The sequence below is a fragment of the Miniopterus schreibersii genome (genome assembly GCF_964146895.1).
Source record: "Miniopterus schreibersii genome assembly, chromosome: 16".
NCBI lineage: Eukaryota > Metazoa > Chordata > Mammalia > Chiroptera > Miniopteridae > Miniopterus > Miniopterus schreibersii.
The window spans coordinates 27,407,226-27,428,991 of NC_138116.1; the positions used below are offsets into that span (position 1 = coordinate 27,407,226).

Here is a 21,766-nt window from a genome sequence, read left to right on the forward strand (position 1 = left end):
GACAGCCTTCCTGGTGCCCAGGGGCAGCTGCCAACCACCGGTGCAGGGCCTGGACAGGACCGAGTCCACACCACCTAGTCCCTGAGGCTTCGGCTGGTGGCAGGAGTGGGCAGAGCACTGGCAAGTCAAGGGGACCTCCCTTTACTGCGCTCGCTGTTAGTGCCCTCGCAGGTGTTGCTTTTTTAACAAACTGAAGGCAAGACCCTCCACCAGCAAAAAGATTACCACTCACGTTACTGCAGCACTCCTTTGATTATGGTGGTCTGGGACCAAACCCAGTGTCCCCCAGGCATGCCTGCCCAGCCAGAGGGAGCCCCACCTGCGCACCATTATGGGCTTATCTGGAAGCCCCAGGGCCGGGCCACGTGGACACCGCCCCACTCCTGCTGGCTGGCCTGGGCACCTCTGGGAAGAGGGTGCTGAGCAGAGCCAGGCCCAGGAGACATGGGGGCAGCAGCCTTGGAGCCAAGCTTCACACAGGAGGTCCAAGACCCTGTGCCCCTCCAGGACCACTCAGCCAGCCGTCACCAGGCCATGCCTGGGCCTGATCAGGCCAAGGGAGCCACTCCTGCCCCATCCAGCAGCTAAACCAGAGTTGATTTCACCTGTGCTGCTCTCTTAATCACCTTAACATCAACAACCAGGCTCTGCTCGTTAAGCCCTCCCCCCCAACCCAGCCCCCACCCTTCCTCCACAGCCTCCCCTCCCCCATAACACAAATCCAATTATGTTCCGAGCGCAGGAATCATTTATAAAAAGCCTTCCCCCCACCTGCTCATGAATGATGTGCCCACGAGAGAGGTCTATGTAATGGATGGTCAGTGCATTTTATTTAATCAGCACGGTACAAAAATAAATAAAAATAAGGGAAGGGGCATTAAATTACAGCCAAACTGAGCTTCATGACCTTGTCAGATTATAAACCACACATACTTACAAACACACTACACATACATACAAAATGAGACAAATATAAATTAATATTAACAATACCCACAGTTTGGTCCAAGAATAGCTACAGAAGGAACTGCACTAAAAAACCAACACACATCGCACGCTGTGTAATTAGCAGTTTCAAATATACAGCTATGAAAAATCCCGAGTGGAAAAAATGGCACGTTTTCTCTTCATTGCAAGTCGAACAACCGTCGGAAGGAAACTAACTCCTAGTCACCGCACGGAGAGAACAGCTTTACAAGGAGAAAACCCGAGTCCCGAACGATTATTCCTGCGGCTTGTTCAGTGCACGGGTGTAAATTTCACAGCCATCTGTTCTAAGGTTATTTTTCTTAAGACACAAAATGCTCCTGGTCTGCATGCACAATATCACTGTAAAAGCAACAGTTAAATAAAGGGGTTTGTGGGGGGGGAGGGTTGTTGTCGGTTAGTTTTTTTTCCCTTTTTTAAATTTTTTTTGATGTTCTAAAAGTAGTCTTCATAGCAGCATGTCAAATGGGTCCATTGCTTGCACACTCAAGTGTATCTGTTCCTTTACACAATACTGATGACCAGTGCGAGGGGAGGGAGGAGGTGCGACAGGCTTCACATGGATGGAACCGGAGTTATTTCCTTGGTCCCCAACCACTCCCGAAATGTGCACCTCCTCCAAAAAGTAATGAAAAAAATAAATATGGAGAAAGGGAAGGAAACACACAAAACTGGAATCCTGTGGACGTGACGTAACTGCACAGTTTCAGGCCAAGTCCGGCCAGCCGAACGAGTGACTGCAAACACGTGCCCCTCCTCTTGGGACTCGGCATCGGACCCCCCTCTTCCACGCCGCCGGGGCGGACTCCTACCTCAGGTCACACGTGGCAGCAGGATCTGGACACACAGGCCTCGCGGCAACTCCCGCAGAGAAGAGGCGCTGGGGCGAAGTCTGTGCCAGCAGCCGCAGGTCCCCCCAGCTCTGCCTCCGACGGCCCGGCAGCCCCGGGAATGGCTCGGCGTGGGCCTCGAGGCGCAGCTGGGGCAAATGCTCTCCCGCACGCACGGCCAGGCCTCTTCCTCATAGGCGGGCTCTGCCCCAGGCCTCTTAAACCCGCACGGCAACTTCACAGCTTGTTCTTTTTAACGTGAATTTCAGTAGTGCTTGTGCTGAAATCGGCAGCCACCTGGGACCTAATCCTATGTAAAATGACCCTCTGCCTCTCCCCCCACCCCAGCCCCCCTACTCCAGCACTCCCTGGGGGGGCTGGGAAGAGAGAATTTTCCGTAGCCTTCACACTGGTCTTTGTTCCCCAAAGCCGGAGTGATGGGCCATGGAGCAAGACTCGGTCCCTTCTCTCGGTCATCTCCCAAGTCCCAAGCCACCAATCTGGGAGAATTAGAAAGAAAATGGATTAAGTACACATCATGTGTTTTTACAGCCACTAAAGTGGAACCAGCAGCTGCAAGTGATCAGTTGTAGAATCAGCAGGCTTCCAAAGCCATCAGAGGAGTCCTACTCGCGGCTCGTAATTGTCTCCACGATCCAGCTGTCTCCCTGGGCCTTGTGGGGCAAGGCTTTGTCTTCTGAACAAACTGAACCGTTTGGAAACAACTTTAAATTAAAAGGGGTAGGGGTGGAGGTGGGGGGTACATCCTTACCACACCCCACCCTCCAGCTCTGCAGAAAAAAAATACCATGTGCACCCGCAAGAGGAGGCCTGCTCGGTCTCAGGCATGGCACCCCCACCTGCCCAGGAGGCAGGCTGTTGATACTGGGCACCTGCAGCTGTCCTGGCCGCCACCACAGGGTGACTAAGCTGCATTATCCAAATGAAACACTCACCCGGGAAAGGAGTTGTCCCCAGCTTCACCCCACCCCTTTAGCTGGGACCCAAAATAAAAGAACTTAATGAGTCAAACCAGCTCATTAACCAACAGTGCCAACCCGGCTGGGAGCAGAGGACAAGGGGACCGAGGGGCAAGTTCTGCGCCTCCACTAAAGGAAAGCCCTGCTCCCTAAAAAAGAAAAAAGAGAAAACCAGGGTTGTGCGAGGCCAAACAACAGGACACAACCTCTGTCCCAGGCTGGCTTCTGCTCGACCGAAACGGCATCGCGCCTCACAACCCCACGTGCGGCTCCGTCGGGGTGGCTGCTGCAGGAGCCTCTGGGAGAATGGACAACCCAAAACGGGAGCCAGAAAAGCCCCCCCACACACCCCCAACCAGCAGCGCCAACTCCTCCCTGGGTCAACTGGCCAGAGGCCCCGCTCCAGCTCCCGGGCAGGGCGCAACAGCCAGCCTCACCTGCCCCGTCCAGCAAGGGCACAGGCGACAGAGGCAAGCAGGTCCTCTGAATTCCCCAAAGGAGAAGGTCGGGGGCCCCGGGGGGCTCTGAATACATCTTCTGGGTTTTGCACAAGGTTCAGTTCAAGCGTCCAGAGTTCTTGGCAGGGCTGAAGAGAGCCCCCAGGAGAGAAGGTGGGCCCGGAGAGGCCCTTGGTGGCTTGGCTAGACACATACTGTACATAAAATCTGATTTGTTTCACAACACATTTGTTTAAAAAATGAATCCTTGGGCCGGGCTGCGCGCCGCAGGGCTCACCGATCCAGCCCCAGCAGCAGCCGCTTCTTGTCTTCCTGGCCGCTCTCGCTCTTCAGGTCGGAGAACACCTGCGTGAAGTAGTGCGGGTCGGCGTTGATCTGCAGCATCTTGGAGCTCATGAGGTTGATGACGGAGAGGCAGCGGTCCCAGAAGGCCTCCTTGCAGCTCTCCACCAGGAAGGGCTTCAGCGGGTAGGAGATCTCGTTGCCCATGTAGGAGTAGGAGAGGTACAGGCAGGTCAGCAGCACGGCCTGCAGCTCGTGGTCGGAGCCCACCTCGGAGGAGATCACGTCCCTGCAGAGCATGTAGAGGAAGACCACGTTGGCCGGCGTGATGAAGCCCTGGTCCTGCCAGCCCTGCAGCAGCAGCGAGCGGTCCACGCTGCGCAGCCAGAGCACGGGGTCCGTGGGCGACAGGTGCTTCAGGCGGTAGCACCGGCGGCACAGGAACTCGCCCAGGCAGCGCAGCAGCTCGCTGGTGGACGCCTGGACGATGACCCGCTTGGGCGTCCCCGCCGAGGGCGCGGCGGGGTGCGGGGCCTTCTTGACGGAGGAGGAGACCCCGGTCTGCGAGCCCGAGAGCTGGCTGGCGGGGGGCGCGGGCGGCTGGGCCGGCGGGGGCTGGGCGAACGTGGACAGGTTGGCGCACGACAGCGACTTCTTCAGGTTCTCATTGTTGAGGTGCGTGATGTTGCTCTGGTAGCCGCCGTTGGGCTGCACCTTCTTGGAGTTCTTCTTCTTGGCCGACACGGCCACGATCCTCTTCCAGGGCAGCACGGAGATGATGGAGTGCCGCTTCAGGCTCTTGTCCTTGGCGTTCTTGCTGTTCTGCACGGCCGTGTAGTGGCCCACCGTGGCCGCGCCATCCTCGAACAGCGTGGCCTTGCGGTAGCTGGGGGACAGGGACAGCACGGTGCCCATGGTGCCGCTGCGCGCCGGGCGGGGGCCCGCGCCCCTGCGCGCCCAGCCCGTCGGCCCGACAGGAAAATCAGCTCAGCGAGCCCGCGGCGGCCCCGGGGAGGAGGCGGGAGCGCTCCCGGGGGCGCGGGCTGCCCCTCCGGATCTGCGTGGAAAACAAGATGGTTCTCAGCGCCAGGCGGGGCCCGCGCCGCGCTCCTCCGCCCCGGCCCCCGCGGCCCCCGCGACCCCGGCCCCCGTTCCGGAGCCTCCCCCGGGCTCCGCGGCCCCGCCCGCGCCCCCGCGCCGCAGCCCGGCCGCCTCCACTGCGACACCCCAGGGCCCGCCGCTGTCGCTGTCGCTGCCGCTGCGCTCGGGCGGCCGCGGGAGGGGACCCCCGCCCCGACCCCGTGCGCGGCCCCGGCCCCGGCGGTGGCGGCCGCGAGGCGCAGGCTTACCCGGCGGGCGGCAGCTCCCGCGCTCCGCGCCCTCCGCAATGCGCGCCGCGCTCCCGGCGCTCGGCGGGGCTCGGCGGGGCTCGCGCGCGGCGGCGGCGGCTCCGGAGCTACTGTCCAAGGTTCTGCAGGCGCCGCGGCCCCGCCCCCGCTCGGCCGCCCTCGCCGCCGCCGCGCCCGCGCTCCCTCTCGCGCCCCGGCGCGCTCCTCCGTGGTCTCCCTCTCGGGAGCGCGCGCGGCCCACGCGCCGGCGCGGACGGGCCTGGTGTGGCCGGGGGCCGGGGCCGCCGCCGTCCTCAACGCCAGCCGCGCGCCGTGCGGGCGGGGACGCGGCCGCGAGCCCGAGGCGCCTCTGCTCGCCGAGCCCCGGCGAGGACCCGGACTCGGGCGGCGGTGGGGACTCGCGGCGCCGGCACCGCCCCGCCCCCGGGGCCGCCCCCTCCCGCGCAGCGCGCCGCCGACTCCGCGCCGCCACTCCAGCCGCAGCCGCTGCAGCCCCGCCGCCTGAGTCCCGGCGCCCGGCGCAGCCGAGCTCGGGCGGGTGGGGAGCGGCGGGGGAGCGGGGTGGGGCCGAGGGCCGACCCCGCCCGCCGCCCCGCCCCGACACGTGCTGCCTTTGTTCCCACCGCAGCGCCCGCAGCTGCGGGCCGCCGGGACGGTCTCTGCCGCATCCCCGCCCTGGCGACGCGGGGCCAGCCGGGGCGGAGGCTGCCACCCGGGCCCCAGGAGGAGTCATTCGCGGAGGCCGGGGCCGGGAGCCCCCTCCTTCCATCGAACACGCTCTTTCCCCGGCAAAGCCGCTGGGGAGCTCGGAGAGGAAGGCGCGGGGAGGCGCAGCCTTTGCGAAGGCCGCCTGAGTGCCACGCGCGTCCCAGGTGGACTGTGTCATTGGTTTTCGTTCCTCCCCCCTGGGGACCGCCGTTCCCCCATCCCAGGGAAATGCTCACGGCCCGGCTGGGTCTTAGAAATCCGGGCTGCAGAGGCGTAGGCAGCTTTGGGCCGGTCCACAAACAGCGACTGACTATCCCCCGCCACACCTGAAACAGGTCCCCGGGCCCCTGGCGCGGGCCCTGCCCGCGGGTGGGCCCGTACGAAGCCCATCACGTATGCGTGACCTCGAAATTTCCACCTGCCCTCTTCTCTCTTATAGCAAAACTGAAGCAACTGCTTCTCCAACCAGACTCTGACCCACTGATTTCAAGGTTTTTCATGCTAAACATTTATAATTTGAAGACTTGGTGCAGGTAAAATTTTTAAATTCTGAGTGAATTCTGATTCTAATAAGAACTGCTCTTCTCACAGACAAGAATCCAGATCATTTGTTATTCTTTAGGTTTGGTTCTGGAAATTGATTCCGATTTGACCACAAACCTGGGACACGGATCTTAATTTAAATGATCACCCCTGGGCACAGTGAGGAGGCCGGGGTGATCCAGGAGGCGGCTCTCCAGTCCCCCGACTCCAGGCCACTCCAGCACACCTGTGCAGCTCTACAGCCTGCCCCAGGCCGAACAGAAATCTGGTAGAACAATGCCGCATCAGAAAGTACTAGAATTGGCACATGTGCTACCCAGAGATCTCTCCATCAATAGTGGCAATTGAAAGCTTTACGGCCCTTGGTGACTATATAGTAGAAAATGCATTGCTCTGTACCCAGAGGGCTACTTCTCCCACAGCCCTTCAGAAACAGCCACAGAAGCTGTCACCTTAACTTAGAAGGTGAAGACGGGCCCTTAGCTCAATGGGCCCCTCCCTCTAAATGTCCCTCAGTGTTCAACCCCCACCTGCTCTTCACATGGTCTCTTCAACCCTTCTTTTCTATAGTGAGAAGCTCTCGGTCCTCTGGCCCATGACTCAGACAAGGCTGAACCCAGCCTTTTATCTCCAGCCCCTCGTGAAGAGGCCCAGCTCCCAAGTTGGCCCAGGTCCACGTTGCCTTTTCTGTATCTCAGGGTCCCCTTCAGATTCTGGTGTCAAGCAAAGGTTAAGTGGTTCTCATGTCCCAAAATGTGCTTAGATTTCTAAGGCTGTAAGACGCTCCTTAGAACCATCAGGACTCACCGTTACCTGTACCTGCAAATTCACTGCTACCTGTCCCAATGCACGGTGGGCCCTACCAAGCTCCCCTTCCTCCCGCCCCCTTTCCAAACCAAGGAAGCATGCATTTGCCTGGACCTTTTCCAGCCTGTTCGCACTCCGGTGTCCCCTCCTGCCTTTGTCCAGCCAGCCTTTCCCCAGCACCTTCGAAAAGAGCTCTTGGCAGTATTACCCCAACCTCCTCACACTTGTCAAAGGCAGTCATATGTGCAGCAGGCAGAGCATGAGTGGGATGGCACCACCAGCCCACCTGCTGTTGTGACTGAGGGAACAAGCTGTCCCGGGCCCCTGTCCACCGAAGCTGTGCCTGCTCTGCCTGTCTCAAGGCACCACAGCTCCTCTGCTCACTCAGCCCTCCGCCACTGTCGCCAAGCTACCATCACCGCTCCAACTGCGAGGTAAGGAAGAAAGGGCAATAATCTGCCAGAAATGGCAGAATCCGGGACCCAGAAGGCAGACCCAGCTGAATGATGCGGAGCTGTTTCCTCCCAAAGAACTGCAGGGAAGACCTCCAAATCCCACCCCCATCCATCAGCCCATTTATCCTGTAGCCTATCTGCAGCTGCGACAGGGCCAGCCTGCTTGTCGTCTGCACTGCTGAGCTGGGCTGCCCGTGTATCACAGGAGACTCCCTGCCCTCTATATGCCCCCTTCCCATACCACCCTGAGGGAAGCCAAGGACCTAGCCAGCCAGCTTCCAGAAGGCCTCCAAATAAAGCCCGGTGAACCCTGGCTCCTGAGGAAGTCGCCCTTTGTTCTTCCAGGGATCACAGAGCGGCCCCTAGTGGCCCTCCCCGGCAGCACAGGTTACGTAACTGCTACAGCGTGCTGGGAAGCTAGGAAAATTCCAGGGCGGGTGGCACGGGGAAACTAAGACAGCCACCCAGTAAATCCTGTCTTCCCTAAACCAAGGGCACCTGGGAGTAAATGGTTTGCATTTCTCCTCCCCAGCCAGAAGGCAAATAGCTTAAATCACACTACTCAGGAAGACTTAACTGAAATCCAATTAGTACCATTTGCTAACCACACCCAAGGACAGACAAATTAAGAGAATAAATCTCATTTTGGTCCATCAGCATAAAGCTGATGAATATTCTCAATAGACAAGGCCTCAGCCTTAGCTCCCACCACCAACAAAAATCTCACGAGCACACAGGAAAGCCCTGCTGGTGCCAGAAAGGGTCCCTGGGTGAGTGAGCCAGGCCCAGGCCACCCTCTCAGCTGTGCCGAGACCCTGCCTGTTTGAGGCCTGGAGGGGAAGCAGTCCTGGAGGACCCAGGGCAGCACTGTCCACAAAAAATATAACATGGGCCACAAATGCCAAGTCACATAGGTAATTTTTTTCTAGCAGCCATATTTTTAAAAAGTAAAAAGAAACAGGTGAATTTTAGTATTTTTTAGCCCAGCCCACAATGCTCAGCAGTTGAGCATCGACCCATGATCCAGGAGATAGTGGTTTGATTCCCAGTCAGGGCACACGCCCTGGTGGTGGGCTCAGTCCCCAGCAGGGGACGTGCAGGAGGCAGCCAATCAATGACTCATCATTGATGTCTCTGTCTCCCTCTCCCTTCCTCTCTACCTGAAATCAATAAAAATATATTTTAAAATATGTATCTTTTATTTAACCCAATAATGCTCAAAATCTTTAAACATATTAAAAGGTTGAGCTATTTTACATTTTTTTTTAGTACTAAGTCTTAGAAGTCAGGCTTGGGTTACATCTGCAGCACGTCACAGGTCAAACCAGCCCCATTTCAAGAGCTTTACAACCACAGGTGACTTATGGGCTACCCACTGGGACAGAGCAGGTCTAGAGGAAGTCATCAGATCTGTGAAGGGAGCAGAGGGTAGAGCTGCTGCCAGACTGAGCTCCTGGGGCTGCTCCAGGCATGGGGAACCCCTCCCCCATGCTCCAGCTCTATATATACCTTTGGAATCTCATTTTAAAGTCCTTTACTGAAGCAAAAGTCTTCTTACAAATAAAACTATAGATACACAACACTGAGAACAAAGGCTAGCAGAGTTGCTCACCCTGGAGTTAACTAGAGCTCACCCCTCCCTCCCGGTGGCCCGAGCCCCTCAGAACACTCCCAGGGTCTGAAATGGAAACTAAACCACAACTGAGTGTCAGGACTCTTCAGGCACTTGCATTTCCATGACGTCATGTAACCCTCAAACCACAGTTACCTGCCAGAGAAGCACCATCCTCATGGTGTAGAGGAAGTAGACTTAGAAAATACTACATATAAACGCCCAAACCCCGTGTCCATGTGGCCTTGGAAACCCAGAAAGATACCTGAGCACCACTCCCCATTTCAGGCCCCATGGACCAGCTTTCTTACCCAAAGCCTTCCCCCCAACCCACCCCACATCTATGGGTGTCCCACAAAGCAGATGAGATGGTGCAGCTTTGGCCAGTCTAGAGAGCGGCACAGAGCTGTCTGCACTGACTGGAAGCCCTCCAGCATTTAAGAAAGGACACTTTTTGAAAAAAAAATTGTTTTTATTGGAACTCATCTGAACATCAGATATACCTGGTGTTGGTTAGCAAGAACCGTTTGTACATTTGATATTGATGGTGCCAAAACCAAAACAGTGACTGGACATGATGGGGAGAGATGTTGAGAACAAAAACCTGATTTTGGAGAGGAAAATAAAGCCAGTCAGATTCAGTGAGGATGCAAAACCTGGTACAACAAAATCCTTTTACAAAATATAAATTTATTACGAAAACCTGGAAGGATAATCTGAGACAGGGAAAGAAAGACAAAAAGAAGCCAGCAGGAAGGAAGCAGGAGGGAGAGCGGGGGAAAAAGAGAAGACAAAGAGCTGGAGGGAGAAGATGGAGCTGAGCAGCCAGAGGGGCAGCAGTGCACCTGCCCAGTGGCACTCAAGCCCTGCTGTGCGACCAGGTCACAAAGCCTGCGGAGCACAGCACTCCACCTCCACCCGAGTGCTAAGAGGTAAGTGAGGAAGCTCCCTGGGAAGGGGACATGAGGTTGCTCAAAAACCCAACAACAACAAAAAAAAAAACCCACAGTCTCATTTCCGATGTTCACTGTTTTAAAAAGGAATACATCCATCTGCCAGCAGGAGAGGAGGGGGACAGGGAGGAGCTAATGGATGTCAGACAGCCTGCCTCCCCTGGAGGGGAAGGAGGGAGGAGAGAGTCGTGTGATGTCTCCTGGAGGAGAGGGAGAGGGAGAGGGAGAGAGAGAGCAGAGGGGGGCAATTAAAACACTGACGTCTAATCTAGTTTACTGTGTTAAAAAGAGCCACATGCACAGCAGGCCCCATGAGGGCCCACACTGCTCCCCGTGTGGCCGTGGTGGACACTCGCTCCTGGCCTCGTCCCCATCCCGTCACAGGTCGGAGCGGAGCTGCTGCTGCTGCTGCTGCGCTGCTGCTGCTGCTGAGCCGGCGGCGGCGGCAGGACCTCGGGCCAGTCTGCTGGAGCCATTGTTGGAGGGAAGGTGGGTGGACAGGCCGTATGACAGGGGAAAGAACACCCAAACGCCTCATTTCAAATAAAAAAGAAAATAGCAGTCTATACACAGTTGTTGTTTTGGTTCAGTACAAACAGAATAAAAAGTCGTTGCTTTGATGGTCAGGCAAACACCCAATTCGGAAGAGGAGAGGTGACGCCCAGCAGGTGGGTTAGAGCCCCAGTGGCTGGCGGAGCGCCTGGCTTGGCGGCCCTCTCCCAGGAGGCAGAGAGCACAGCTTTAGGTAGTGTAAGCCTTTTTCCTTTTATTTAGAATAACTTTTTTTTTTCTTTTTCTTTTTTTTGTAAGCAATGTCCCCACTCCCAAGTTGGGCCAGTCAAGATTACATGAAAACTGGCACACCTATCGCTGGAATACAGATGCACCAAATGAGGATTTAAAAACTTTCCGAGCGAAAAGTAGAACAGAAAGAAAAGAGAATCTCCTAGCATTTTCCCCAAAGGCTTCACTCGCCCGCCACACACACTCTCCAAAGGACCGCTACAGATCCAACTCTGTAAGAGAAGACAGGGCAGTGTCAATCGGGGAGCTGAGGCCACCAGGAGGCTTTCAGTCTGGACAGACAGGAGACAGTGCCACCAGCCGTCCTGGAGCCAGCACTCACCTATGTCAGTTTCTTGGCTTTGTTGTAGAGAGAATCCACTACTTTACTCATGTTCTGAATTGTTTCCAGAGCAGCTTCATAAGTTTTATCTACTGGGGGTTCATCAAAAATAATCAAGACACCCTCCCCCTGGTCCAAGATCCCTGCAGGAAACACAAGGGCAACCCACATAAAAGAAGGGATTAGACACAGAGCATCTCAGACACACCTCTCCCTAGCTGCCTCATTTCTCCAGAAAGGAGAGGAAACAGAACTCATTTCCCTGTTCCTTTGTACATGTTTATGACACACTCTTGTATCAGGGGTATGAGGGGCAAGGATCCCTGGGAACCACCAGGGTGAAACAAAGGGTGTATCTTTTTTCAAGCTAAACAAGAACACAATGCCTCTTCATTGCATGCCCACCCCCAGCCCCCTTGCCTGTATGACTTACTCACCGTGAAATTTCTTGTCAAGAATCATCTGTGATAATTTCCTTTCCACATCGGCCTAAAATCAAAGCACTTGATTAAAGGAACTAGTATCCGCTAGTCAGAGGCCACACTGACATGAAAGCCTTGTATAAAGGGTCTTAGGGCAGATGTACTGAAAACAAAACTGCAACAAGACAGCTCTGGCTCTGAGCCCACGGTCCCCAATCCCCACTGAGAATCTTGGGAACTCTCCAACAAGGCCCACTGAGTGTAATGCCAGCCCCCACCCCCACCCCCACCCCTTCCCCTAGCCCCTACCCCAAGACAAGCTCAGGACTCCTTACCTTGGAGAGTTTGATGAGGCTAGATATGTGTTCGATCTAAAAGGAAAGGCAGAGACACACCAACACAAAGTTTTACCTCTGCCTCTAATATGGGGGTGGGGTGGGGATTGCTGTATCTCAAAATTCTGCTGAGTGTCTCTAGAGGGCCAGATTCCCTTGGGCCATGCTTAGGTCTCTTGCACTCTGTCCATCTGCCTTCATCACTACAGACAATAAACGCTCCTATCCCACATACCCAGAGAAGAAAACATTTACCACATGGGTGGTGACTACAAAAGCAAGGAGGAGGCCCTCACCCATGTGACTCAGTTGGCTGAATATCGTCCCTTGCACTGAAAGGGCGCTGGTTTGATTCCCAGTCAGGGCACATGCCCAGGTTCAGACCCCAGTCAGGATGTCTATGGGAGGCAACTGATCGATGTTTCTCTCTCACATCAATATTTCTCTCTCTCTCCAAAATCAATAAAAACATATTTTTTAAAAATTTAAAAAAAAAAAAAAAAAAAGGAAATTGCACTGAATACAAGCAGCGATTATCTCAACAGCATCAGCCCCTCAGCATCCTTCCCTCACCCCAATTCTTGTTCCCTGTCAAGAATCCCAGGCCCTGGCCAGGTGGCTCAGTTGGTTTAGTGTTGTCCAATACACCAAGGTTGCAGGTTTGATACCCAGTCAGGACACATACAAGAATCAACCAATGATGCATAAATAAGTGAAACATCAAATGGATGTTTCTTTCTCTTGCTTTCTCTCGCTCGCTCTAAAAATCAGTAAATAAAAATAAAAATACAAAAAAAGAATCTGAAACTCCTGGTGGCCTCTTGCCCACCAGGCACATCCTTGGATATGAGTTCCTACTGTGGATAGGTACGAGAAGGAAGGGGCTACAGTGAGGATGCCTAGCCAGAAACTCCTCCTGCTGGAGAAGGGCTAGAGAGTACCCAGGAGGGTTCTTACCTGTACTCGGGAAAAAGGCTCAATGACTCGGATCAGATTCTGTTCCAGTAAGTTATCATACAACTTGGCCAAGTGTGTGTTGATGATTGGGTCATCCCGGAGCTCTGCCCGGTAATCTGTCAGGGCCTGCCAAAAGATCAGCACGGAAATGCACTTGAAACTCACGCTACTCCTAGCTTCCTAAGTAGTCTGCTGGCCCTTGTACCTACATGGTTGACGAGTTCTGGAGGGCTGGCGACATGAAAGAACAGCTATGACAGAAGGCAGAAGAAAAGAACATAGGAAAAAAAAAGATGGAGCCACCCCAGGCACCATCTTTCTGTCCAAAAGCTCAGACCATGTGAGCCCCAAGAGTGGCTCAGTTTGTAAGCCAAATTCACACACTCAGTTTTCAACATGCATCCGAAGAACAAACAGGGTCTCCATGGGGGAATAAAAAACAAAGAATTCTCAAGTTAAATAATGGGAAATGCTGAATTCCACAGCCAGCTCAGCTCTTGGAGTTTTATAAGGAACACCAGCCAGCACGGTACAGCTCTGCAGTTAGCTCCTTTCCAGTTAAACACTAGTTTAGCCCTAGTGCTTCCCAAATATCTGCTCACAGCCCTTGTTTCCAAGGAACCCCTGACAGAAGTGTTCCAACAGCCTAAACTCTGGGATAAAAGATCCAGGCTGGATTCATGCCTGTGATTTATTAACCTTTAGTAATGGTCTCGGTATCCCAGCTCATGTCACCTGTGCTATAAAGTGTTAAGGGGAGCAAAGAGGTCATGCCAAGGAAAGACCTGAAATTGGCAAGAAGATGATGAATCTAGGGGACAACCAGAGCCATGTGGTCTAGTCTCGTCCACACTAGGTTTGCTTTAATTAAGTTGGTCATTACGCTCAGGTAAGAGAAAGGTTCAGAAAACAATACATGTCTCACCCTACTGTTCAGACAAGCTTTTCTCCCTTTTCAAATCTTCACAAACACAGAGTAAAAGGCCTAAGGGCAAAGCAAGCCTAGGATGTCATCCTGAGGAAGTGTCTTTCGGCCCACACTCGGATGCATACATCAAGACTTCTTTTGTCCACAGAGGAGAAGCAGACCTGGCATTTCTGGAGCTGAAAAGATGGCTGAGGCTGTACCTTGTGGAACAAGCACTAGGCCTGCAGTCAAACCCTGACACATAGCAGCTGTGTGACTTCGGCATCCTCTTTGAATCCCAGCTCCCTCAACCACAGAATGCAGGTAACAGGTTTGTCGAGAGAAATTGGAGTGAACAAAGGAAGACAGAAAGAACTTCTGAAGCTGAAGGAGTACTGTATATGTGACATATTGCAACTCAACCAATCTCATTGTACAAAAGCGCTTAACTATTTCTTGGTTCTGACACTGCACTATGTTAAGGTGTAACCAGTGGGGAAAGCTGGGTGAACAGTATATGGAATAATTCTGTACCATCTTTGCAACTTCTTGTGAAATGATAATTATTTTAATATCGTGTGTGTATTTTTAAAAAGCACTTAAATGCTCCTCTTCCACCCATTCCCTACCAACCCTGTACCTTGCTTACCTTTTCAAAATCTGCGAGTGATCTGTTCTTGCTAGCCTGGGCCACACATTTTAATGCTTCTGTCTAAGAATAAAGAGAAAAATAGTGAAAGTGATTTATTCTGCACACCCAATCCCACAAACAAGTCTCATAAGCAGTATCCTATGTTCCAACTTCTGGCTGCACAGCAGAACCTGGCCCACAGCTATTCTTCAGAGGCCTGGGAAGGAAAGCAACAAGAATACCACTGTGGAGGCTGTGGCTGTGCCCCCGCAAAGTGAATTGGGAAGTTCTACACTCATGGTGGCCAGACTGGGGCCCCCAAAGCAGCCACCTGATGGAGTTTTGGGAACACCCAGAGACCCTAGTGCACATTCACCCTGCCCCCTCCTGCTCCCTGCAGACTGAGACATGGGGGCCCGGCACCATGCCTGCGCCCACTCAATCCAAATCTTGAAGGTAGAGGAGACTGAGGCCAGCAAGTGCCACCAACTGGCAGCCAAGCAGTTCCACGAGGCCAAGATCAAGTTCCCGCTGCCCTACCAGGTCCCTCGTCACCAGCATAAGCCACGCTTCACCACCAAGAGGCCCAACACCTTTTCTGTTGTTAATCCTCAGCCAAGGATTCTTTTTCCATTGACTTTTTAGAGAGAGTGGAAGGGAGGAATGGAGGAGGAGAGAAACTTCGATGTGAGAGAGACACATCAATTGGTTGCCTCCCAAATGCACCCTGACTGGGGCCGGAGATTAAACCTGAAACCCAGATATGTGCCCTGGACAGGAAATCGAACCCTCAACCCCTCAGTGCTCGGGGCTGACACTCCAACCACTGAGCCAAACTGGCCAGTGCCCCCACACCTTTTAGATGCAGGGCCTCCCTGTCCTCTGGTCTGCCCAAATAAACGCCTTGGGAAAACCGGGGGGGGGGAAAGAATACCACTGTGTGCCAATCAGTTTCCCTTTAATTCATCTGAAATGAATTAAAAATACTAAGAAATAGCAAGTTTTCCCAAAAAGCAGACCCTTTCACAGCATTCTCCAAAGATGACAAGCTAAAAGGGAAAATGACCAGGGAACTGATTTCTTTCCCCCCCCTTTCAAGACTCGCTATTCCTGTACCCACCCTACCCCCAGCTCCTTCCTGCCCTTAGACCTGATCATACCTGTGCTTCAAGATTCATTCTGCTAGCTTTGTTACAGAGCGCTGACCAAGGTCTACTTTCATTAGGGTTAAGGCATCAAAATTCTACACATTACACCATGTTAAAATCCCAGAGTGATGAAGGTATAATCAATGGTTGAGGGCACCCTCTAACCTAGTTAGAAAAGGCACCTGCCCAAGCTACCAAGTCTCCTTCAGTCAGCAAGAAATCTACATTAATCTTTAAAATGGCCTGACTCCTGCTCAAAAGTTGTCACCAAGGTACATAGGACCAGGAGCTCCTCTTGTACCAGCCTAAGTACTTAAATAAACATGGTATATCTTATACAACAGACTTTAAAATTAGTGCAAAGGCTCTGGCAGGTGTGGCTCAGTTGGCTGGGCATTATCCCAGGTACTGAAAAGTTGCTGGTTCATTTCCAGGTCAGGGCACATGCCCGGATTGCAGGCTCAATCTGAGGCAACAGATGGATGTTTCACTCTCACACTGATGTCTGTCTGTCTCTATCTCTCTCAAAATCAATACAAATATTTTTTTTTTAAATAGCAAAAAGTGTAGTCCGTCCCAGCATTTGTCCTATAAATAAAACAGATGTTATAATGAGAAAAGCCTGGAACTTAGAGCCAAGAAAACCCAAGTTCAAAGTCTGGCTCCACCTCTACTAGTTACCTGACCTTGTCCTGGACATTTGATCTCTCTTAGCCTGTCTCAACTCTAATTCTAGATAGGGTAGTGAGTCTTTCACTTTAATAATAACTTATGGTCAAAACTAGAAGCTGAGGCCTAGCCAGTTTTTCCCAGTGGTTAGAGCATCGGCCAGCAGACTGAAGGGTCCCGGGTTTGATTCTGGCCAAGGGCACGCATCTAAGTCAGTTGCAGGTTCCCCAGCCCGTCGAGGCGAGTGTGGGAGGCAATCAATCAACGTGTGTCTCTCACATTGATGTTTCTCTCTCTCCTCCCCCCTTCCACTCTCTCTGAAAAACAATACAAAAAATATACACACACACAGACATATATATATATGTATCCTCTAGTGAGAATAAAAAAAAATACTAGAAGCTGATCTGAAACGTTTTCTGATAAAAAGCCAATTAGAGCCACTTGTGGAGAAGGAAGAAATCCTCTTGTGGCCATTCCCCTAAAGATACAGTGAGATACCCAAGTGTTACTTTAGTAGTGATATTTAAGCAAAGCACAAAGAAGAGATGGTGCAGACATCTGAGATATCATCTTTACACAGTTCATACTCATAGCTATTTAGGCACAAAAGGTACCACAAAAAGAGCTACTGACCATTGAAGGCCTCTTCTTGCACCACATGAGTGCCAGGGTACTAATATGAAAGCACTCAGGTGAGTCATCAAAACCTAGTCTCTGCACCAAGCAATCTGATCTCCTTAAAGCACACACGCACCAGACCTTACCGGGGGGGCTTCAACTAGGAGAATCCAAGATTTCATATGCTGCACATGGCAAATTGGCAAGTCAGGCTCATGGTAGATAAATTTCCTGGTCCAAGCTAAATGCAACCTAACTCAATGCAAATGCCAAAATTCAGTTCCTTAAGTCCCTCAAACCACCTGATGTCCGTAAGAGCACCAAACGCTGACTTTTTAGATCAAGAATTTAACATTATAGGAAATATACTGAAGGACTTAAGGGAAAGAAGGGGGATGGTAAAAATGTAAAATGGAGACCTGAAGAGCACTGGTCTCACCAAACATCATGTCTGACAACATGCTGGCCTCAGGTAGTAGAGATCAAAATTGCAGTCAAGGTGTTCCCTACCTGCCTCCCTGCATACCGCAGTGCAAGCTTCCCGCTCACCAGAGCCTGGACATCTTCTGGGCTAGAAAAAAAGACATACTTGGTCAATTGCTCCAAGATATTATGCTTGTAAGTTAGGTTTAGGCCAATTTATTTTTCTCAGAATTCCACTGAGAATCAGCCCCCACCCCTAAACCAACGCACCCCTCACACTGCAGAAGCCAGGATTCCTATATTCTGGAACAGAAATCAGCAGTGAACAGAGAACTCCAACATTAAAAAGAAAGCCACACTGAACCTATTAAAGTAGTAGAACCAACGGGCAGAATAATAAGTATAAGTAAAATCCCAATATAAGATCCAAAAAGAATCCCAGTGAGTATCTCATTTACTTCCCATAAAATGTGGTAAATTCTGAATTATTCTTTATAAAAGATCTGTCATACTTACTGTTGTCCCCTTTTTCAAACCTCTCCCTAACCTCTTCCTTAACCCACCCCCATTCTGGGTGGCTCAGTCAGCTGCTGCTGGGTTATAAGCTATTTTCTGGCCCTCTGTCCTGTGCTCAGTAACTCTCTGGACAGAATAATTGCAGGATGAAGAAAACACTTGAAGGAGGGCTGGGAAGGAGACTTCTAAAATTTTTCTCCCAAAATCTGAAAGACTCGCAAGTTAAGATGCTCTGGATTACCTCCCATCTTCCCATCCACTTCAACCAGCCCCAGAGGCAGCTGCTGCGGCTTCTCTAGCTGGCCAATCTCCCTGCCCAAGCCACCTATGACACAGCAGAAAACTTAGCTGAAGAATCTGAATTCTCATATCCCAAAGTTAATGTGCACCTACGTGTTGAGCATGATTTTGCACAGCAACATGTACTTCAGAGATGTGATGGCCTTGGGGCTATCGATGGAGTCATAGCCCTCGAACGCCTCATAGAAATATGAGTACGCAGTTTTCCAGTCCTTCTCCTCTGCTGCGTGAATAATACCTGCATTGAAAACAAGGAGTAAGAACCATGTAGTAACATACCCAGACAAAATCAGAGCTGGGTAGGGCCTCTGAAATCTACCCCAGCCCCATCCACTTATTCCTGAGGTCAGAAAAGGTAAAGGATCTGTCCAAAGTCATCACCAGCTAGTGGCAAAGCTAGGATTAGAACCCAGGTCTTTGGCCTCCCAGTTCAATGTCATCTTGCCAATATATATTCTAAAGGAATTAAGACCCAACTCAAAGATGATCCTAGAAACTGTGTACTGTGTAACATTTTTTCCAGGCTTCTCACCCTTACTGCAGTCCTATCTTTTGGAACCACTACAAAAGGACATTTTTACCCTCCATTACATCATTTTCACAGGTCAGGAAGTTGACCCAAACATCCCTGCACTGCCCAAATGACTGGTTTCAGTAATATTAACCATTTCATTAAGATAGCTTTCTAAGCTTAACATTTTTGTATGTAAGCAGCTTTCATGGGAGAAAAAAAAATCAAAACTCTTATATGCTCATCTGAAATATTTCTCATTTATGTATGTACTTTAGCCCAGTTACAATCGGTATCTAGATTTCACATAATGCCAAATCATGCCATGAACTTAAGTGTACAGTTAAGCAGTATTTCCTTAGACTGATATACCATAGTCATCTAATTCTCTACTTCTTAGAAGTTGGGTTGCTCCCAATGAGCCTAACTTTGATTGAACCTGCTATTATTTCCAACCTACGCTATGACTTGGGATAATATGAAAATTAGTTCTTTCTAGCGTGGATGCATCTAAGCCCTAAGAGTCTATATAACAGTTCTAACTCTGCCTCAGCCCCATCCATTTGTGTACCACAGGGTTTTCCAACATTTTCACATCAACATACATGTAGAGAGTATTCAGCACACTGGAGTAAAAAGACAAAACTGCTTACATGTGACCCCCAAGAGATCAATGTTTCAGCACCCTTCTAACCTACCTGTTACATACCTGTGTGTCCAGCATGCCAGCTGGGAACTTTTGACTTAGCCATTTAGTGAGTGATAAGTACCATATCCCAGCACATTTAACCTGCCCAAAAGCCTTCCACTCTGAGGCGGAAGGAATCAGATCCTCCCTCTACTATTCTTAAACACAGAGGACTGAAGAAAACCCACACTTCTCTGCAGCCAAGGAGAGCTCCCTAAAGAATACCCAAGAAACTATTAGCCCTGCTAAAACTAGGTAAGAAAACTCTCCATATCCCCATACCTCCCAGTCCAGAGCTAGAGGAGAACAGACCAGGCCCAAACTAAGACTAGTCAGGAAAAAAAAGTAAAACAAGCCCCCGCCCCAAGATGGTATATTGTTTTACGAAACACATTAGTAAATAGGAGTCACGGTAGGACTATGAGCATCATGCTTAGTGTGAGGTTTACTGTTTTTAAAAAAAAACAGACTGTCACTCATTCAACACGAATATTAATGAGAGCCTACCATGTGCCAAGCACTGATATAGCTACTATAGAGGAAATAAATATGAATGAGGCCCTCAAGGAGCTCGTAGTCTCACAGTGGGAAAGATGGTCACCAAAACAGAAACAAGATTAGTACCATAATATGTACAAAAGAATATACCTATAATAGGGAAATCTGAAAGCAAAGAAGGCACTGTAGAGGATTTATAGAGAAGACATCGAAGCTGGATCTAAAAGGATGCACAGGAATTTGCCAAGGAGACAAAAGGAAAGGGGGAATTTTGAAGCAGAGATGACAAACTACATAAAGGTCCAGAAGCAGGAATATATGAAGTCATCTGATGAATAGAAATGAAAACCAAAGGTGAGAATGAAAAAGGATGCCCTCCTTTTTAAAAAATCCTTACCCGAGGATATGTCTTATTGATTTCAGAGAGGAAGGGGGAGAGAGAGACGTCCATGTGAGAAACATCGATCAGTTGCCTTCCAGATGCGCCCAGACCGAGGATCAAACCTGCAACCTAGGTATGTGTCCTGAACAGGAATCGAATCCACAACTTTTTGGTGTAAGGGACGACACTCCAACCAACTGACCCACCTGGCCAGGGCAGGATGCCTTCCTTTTAAATGCCATGTTAAAGTATAATTTAGCCTGGGGATTACAGGGAACCACTGGAGAATTTTAAACAAAGAAGTTGCATGATCAGATTTGTGTTTCAAAAAAATAACTTTAGGACCAGTAAGGAAGATGGGCTAGGAAAAGTGACTAGGGACAGCTAGATCAGTAAAAGACTCCAGTGGTCTAGGCAGCAATTAGAGCAGTGATTGTAGAGATGCAAAAGGAAGGGCTGATTTGGAGACAGACCCAACCTGATCTAGCAACTGAGTGGATATGAGGTGAAGGAGAGGAAGGAGTCAAAACTACTCCAAAGACAATAGCCTGAGCAAGTAGGTCCTTATAACGATACTATTAACTAAAATAGAGGTACAGAAAGAACAGTTGAGGGAGAAGCGGTTAGATAATTTTGGTTTTAACATGTTGAGACTGAGATACGGTGTGCATATCCATTATGCAGCTGAAAATCTGCATCTGGAATTTAGGGGAGAGGAAGTTACTGGAGATTTAGATGAGGAGACCATTCATGTTACGTGGCAACTAAAGCCATGGGAGAGTATGGGATTAGATAGGAAACAGGGAGAAAAGGAAGAGAAAAGAACAAGAAAAAACACTGAGGACGGGTAGAAGGATCATTCTTGCTAAGGGGTAAAAATGGAGAGTGATACAAATTCTGGAGAGGAAAAAGAAGAGGGTTTACATAAAAACCCTATATTTCCTCTGAGAAATCAGATGCAAGTTCATCTCTTGACCATGAAGGAAGGGCATAATAAAAGAGCAAGGGTTTATAAAGAAAGTGCCAAGAATTGGGCAAGGCTAGGTACTGTGATAAAAGCTTTACATTCATCATATCATTTAATCCCCATAACAATCCTATGAAGAGGTACAATTTACAGATGAGCTACAGATAAATTAAGTAACTTGCCCGAAGATAAATTAACTAGAATTTGGCAGAACCAAAACATCAACCTAGGAAAGTTGGTTTCTGGAGCTATTGCTCTTAACCTCTGAATGACAAAACATGCCATTTGATATTCAAAATACCTAAGAGGCAAGTAGGACAGGTATTATCTCTCTTTTACAGATGTGGAAATTAAGACTAGAGAGGGGAAAGTGCTTAAACTAGTGCTCTGCCATCAATTCCAGTGCTCCTTCAGTAATGGTAATAAATTATAACTAATAAAAGCTGCTGACTACAAGTATTCTGCCCAAGGACTCCTGACCCCAACATTCACATATTCCATCAGAAAGCTATCCAATAAACTCAGCTGAAATGGGGGAGAGTCTGTCTCTTCTTAGCCCTGTTCTGAGGCCATTTGGAAAATTTCAATATGCTTTACAGAGATCTCCAAGTGACAACAGACTTGGATTAATAATGTTGGAATAAGCTGCTACCATCCTGAGCAGTGATAAAGATGGAAGTTAAGGGAACTTTTTAAACCTA

At 50.6% G+C, this 21,766-nt stretch overlaps 2 protein-coding genes across 3 annotated transcripts in view; both read right to left on the reverse strand.

Moving 5' to 3' along the window:
- Positions 1-807: 807 nt before the first annotated feature.
- Positions 808-5,058, reverse strand: CDK5R1 (cyclin dependent kinase 5 regulatory subunit 1). The gene is made up of 2 exons (XM_081116229.1): positions 4,887-5,058; positions 808-4,594 (listed from the first exon to the last, which is right to left on the reverse strand). Exon 2 carries the CDS (start codon positions 4,450-4,452, stop codon positions 3,529-3,531), a length of 924 nt encoding a protein of 307 aa, XP_080972355.1. The 5' UTR covers positions 4,453-4,594; positions 4,887-5,058; the 3' UTR covers positions 808-3,528.
- Positions 5,059-9,467: 4,409 nt separating this feature from the next.
- The window catches only part of PSMD11 (proteasome 26S subunit, non-ATPase 11), a 30,055-nt gene continuing 17,756 nt past the window's right edge, over positions 9,468-21,766 (reverse strand). The window contains exons 7-14 of one of the 2 annotated variants that reach the window (XM_081115619.1): positions 18,113-18,257; positions 17,291-17,351; positions 14,361-14,423; positions 12,805-12,930; positions 11,848-11,883; positions 11,528-11,579; positions 11,091-11,233; positions 9,468-10,497 (exon numbers count right to left, since the gene is read on the reverse strand). In XM_081115619.1, coding sequence (XP_080971745.1) covers positions 11,091-11,233; positions 11,528-11,579; positions 11,848-11,883; positions 12,805-12,930; positions 14,361-14,423; positions 17,291-17,351; positions 18,113-18,257 — 626 coding nt within the window. In that variant the 3' untranslated portion in view covers positions 9,468-10,497. Of the gene's footprint in view, positions 10,981-11,090; positions 11,234-11,527; positions 11,580-11,847; positions 11,884-12,804; positions 12,931-14,360; positions 14,424-17,290; positions 17,352-18,112; positions 18,258-21,766 lie in introns of both variants that reach the window. The other variant, XM_081115618.1, reaches the window with a different exon arrangement.

Excerpts from the sequence above, each read along its gene's own strand:
- CDK5R1 (XM_081116229.1), bottom strand. The coding sequence starts at position 4,452 with ATGGGCACCGTGCTGTCCCTGTCCCCCAGCTACCGCAAGGCCACGCTG.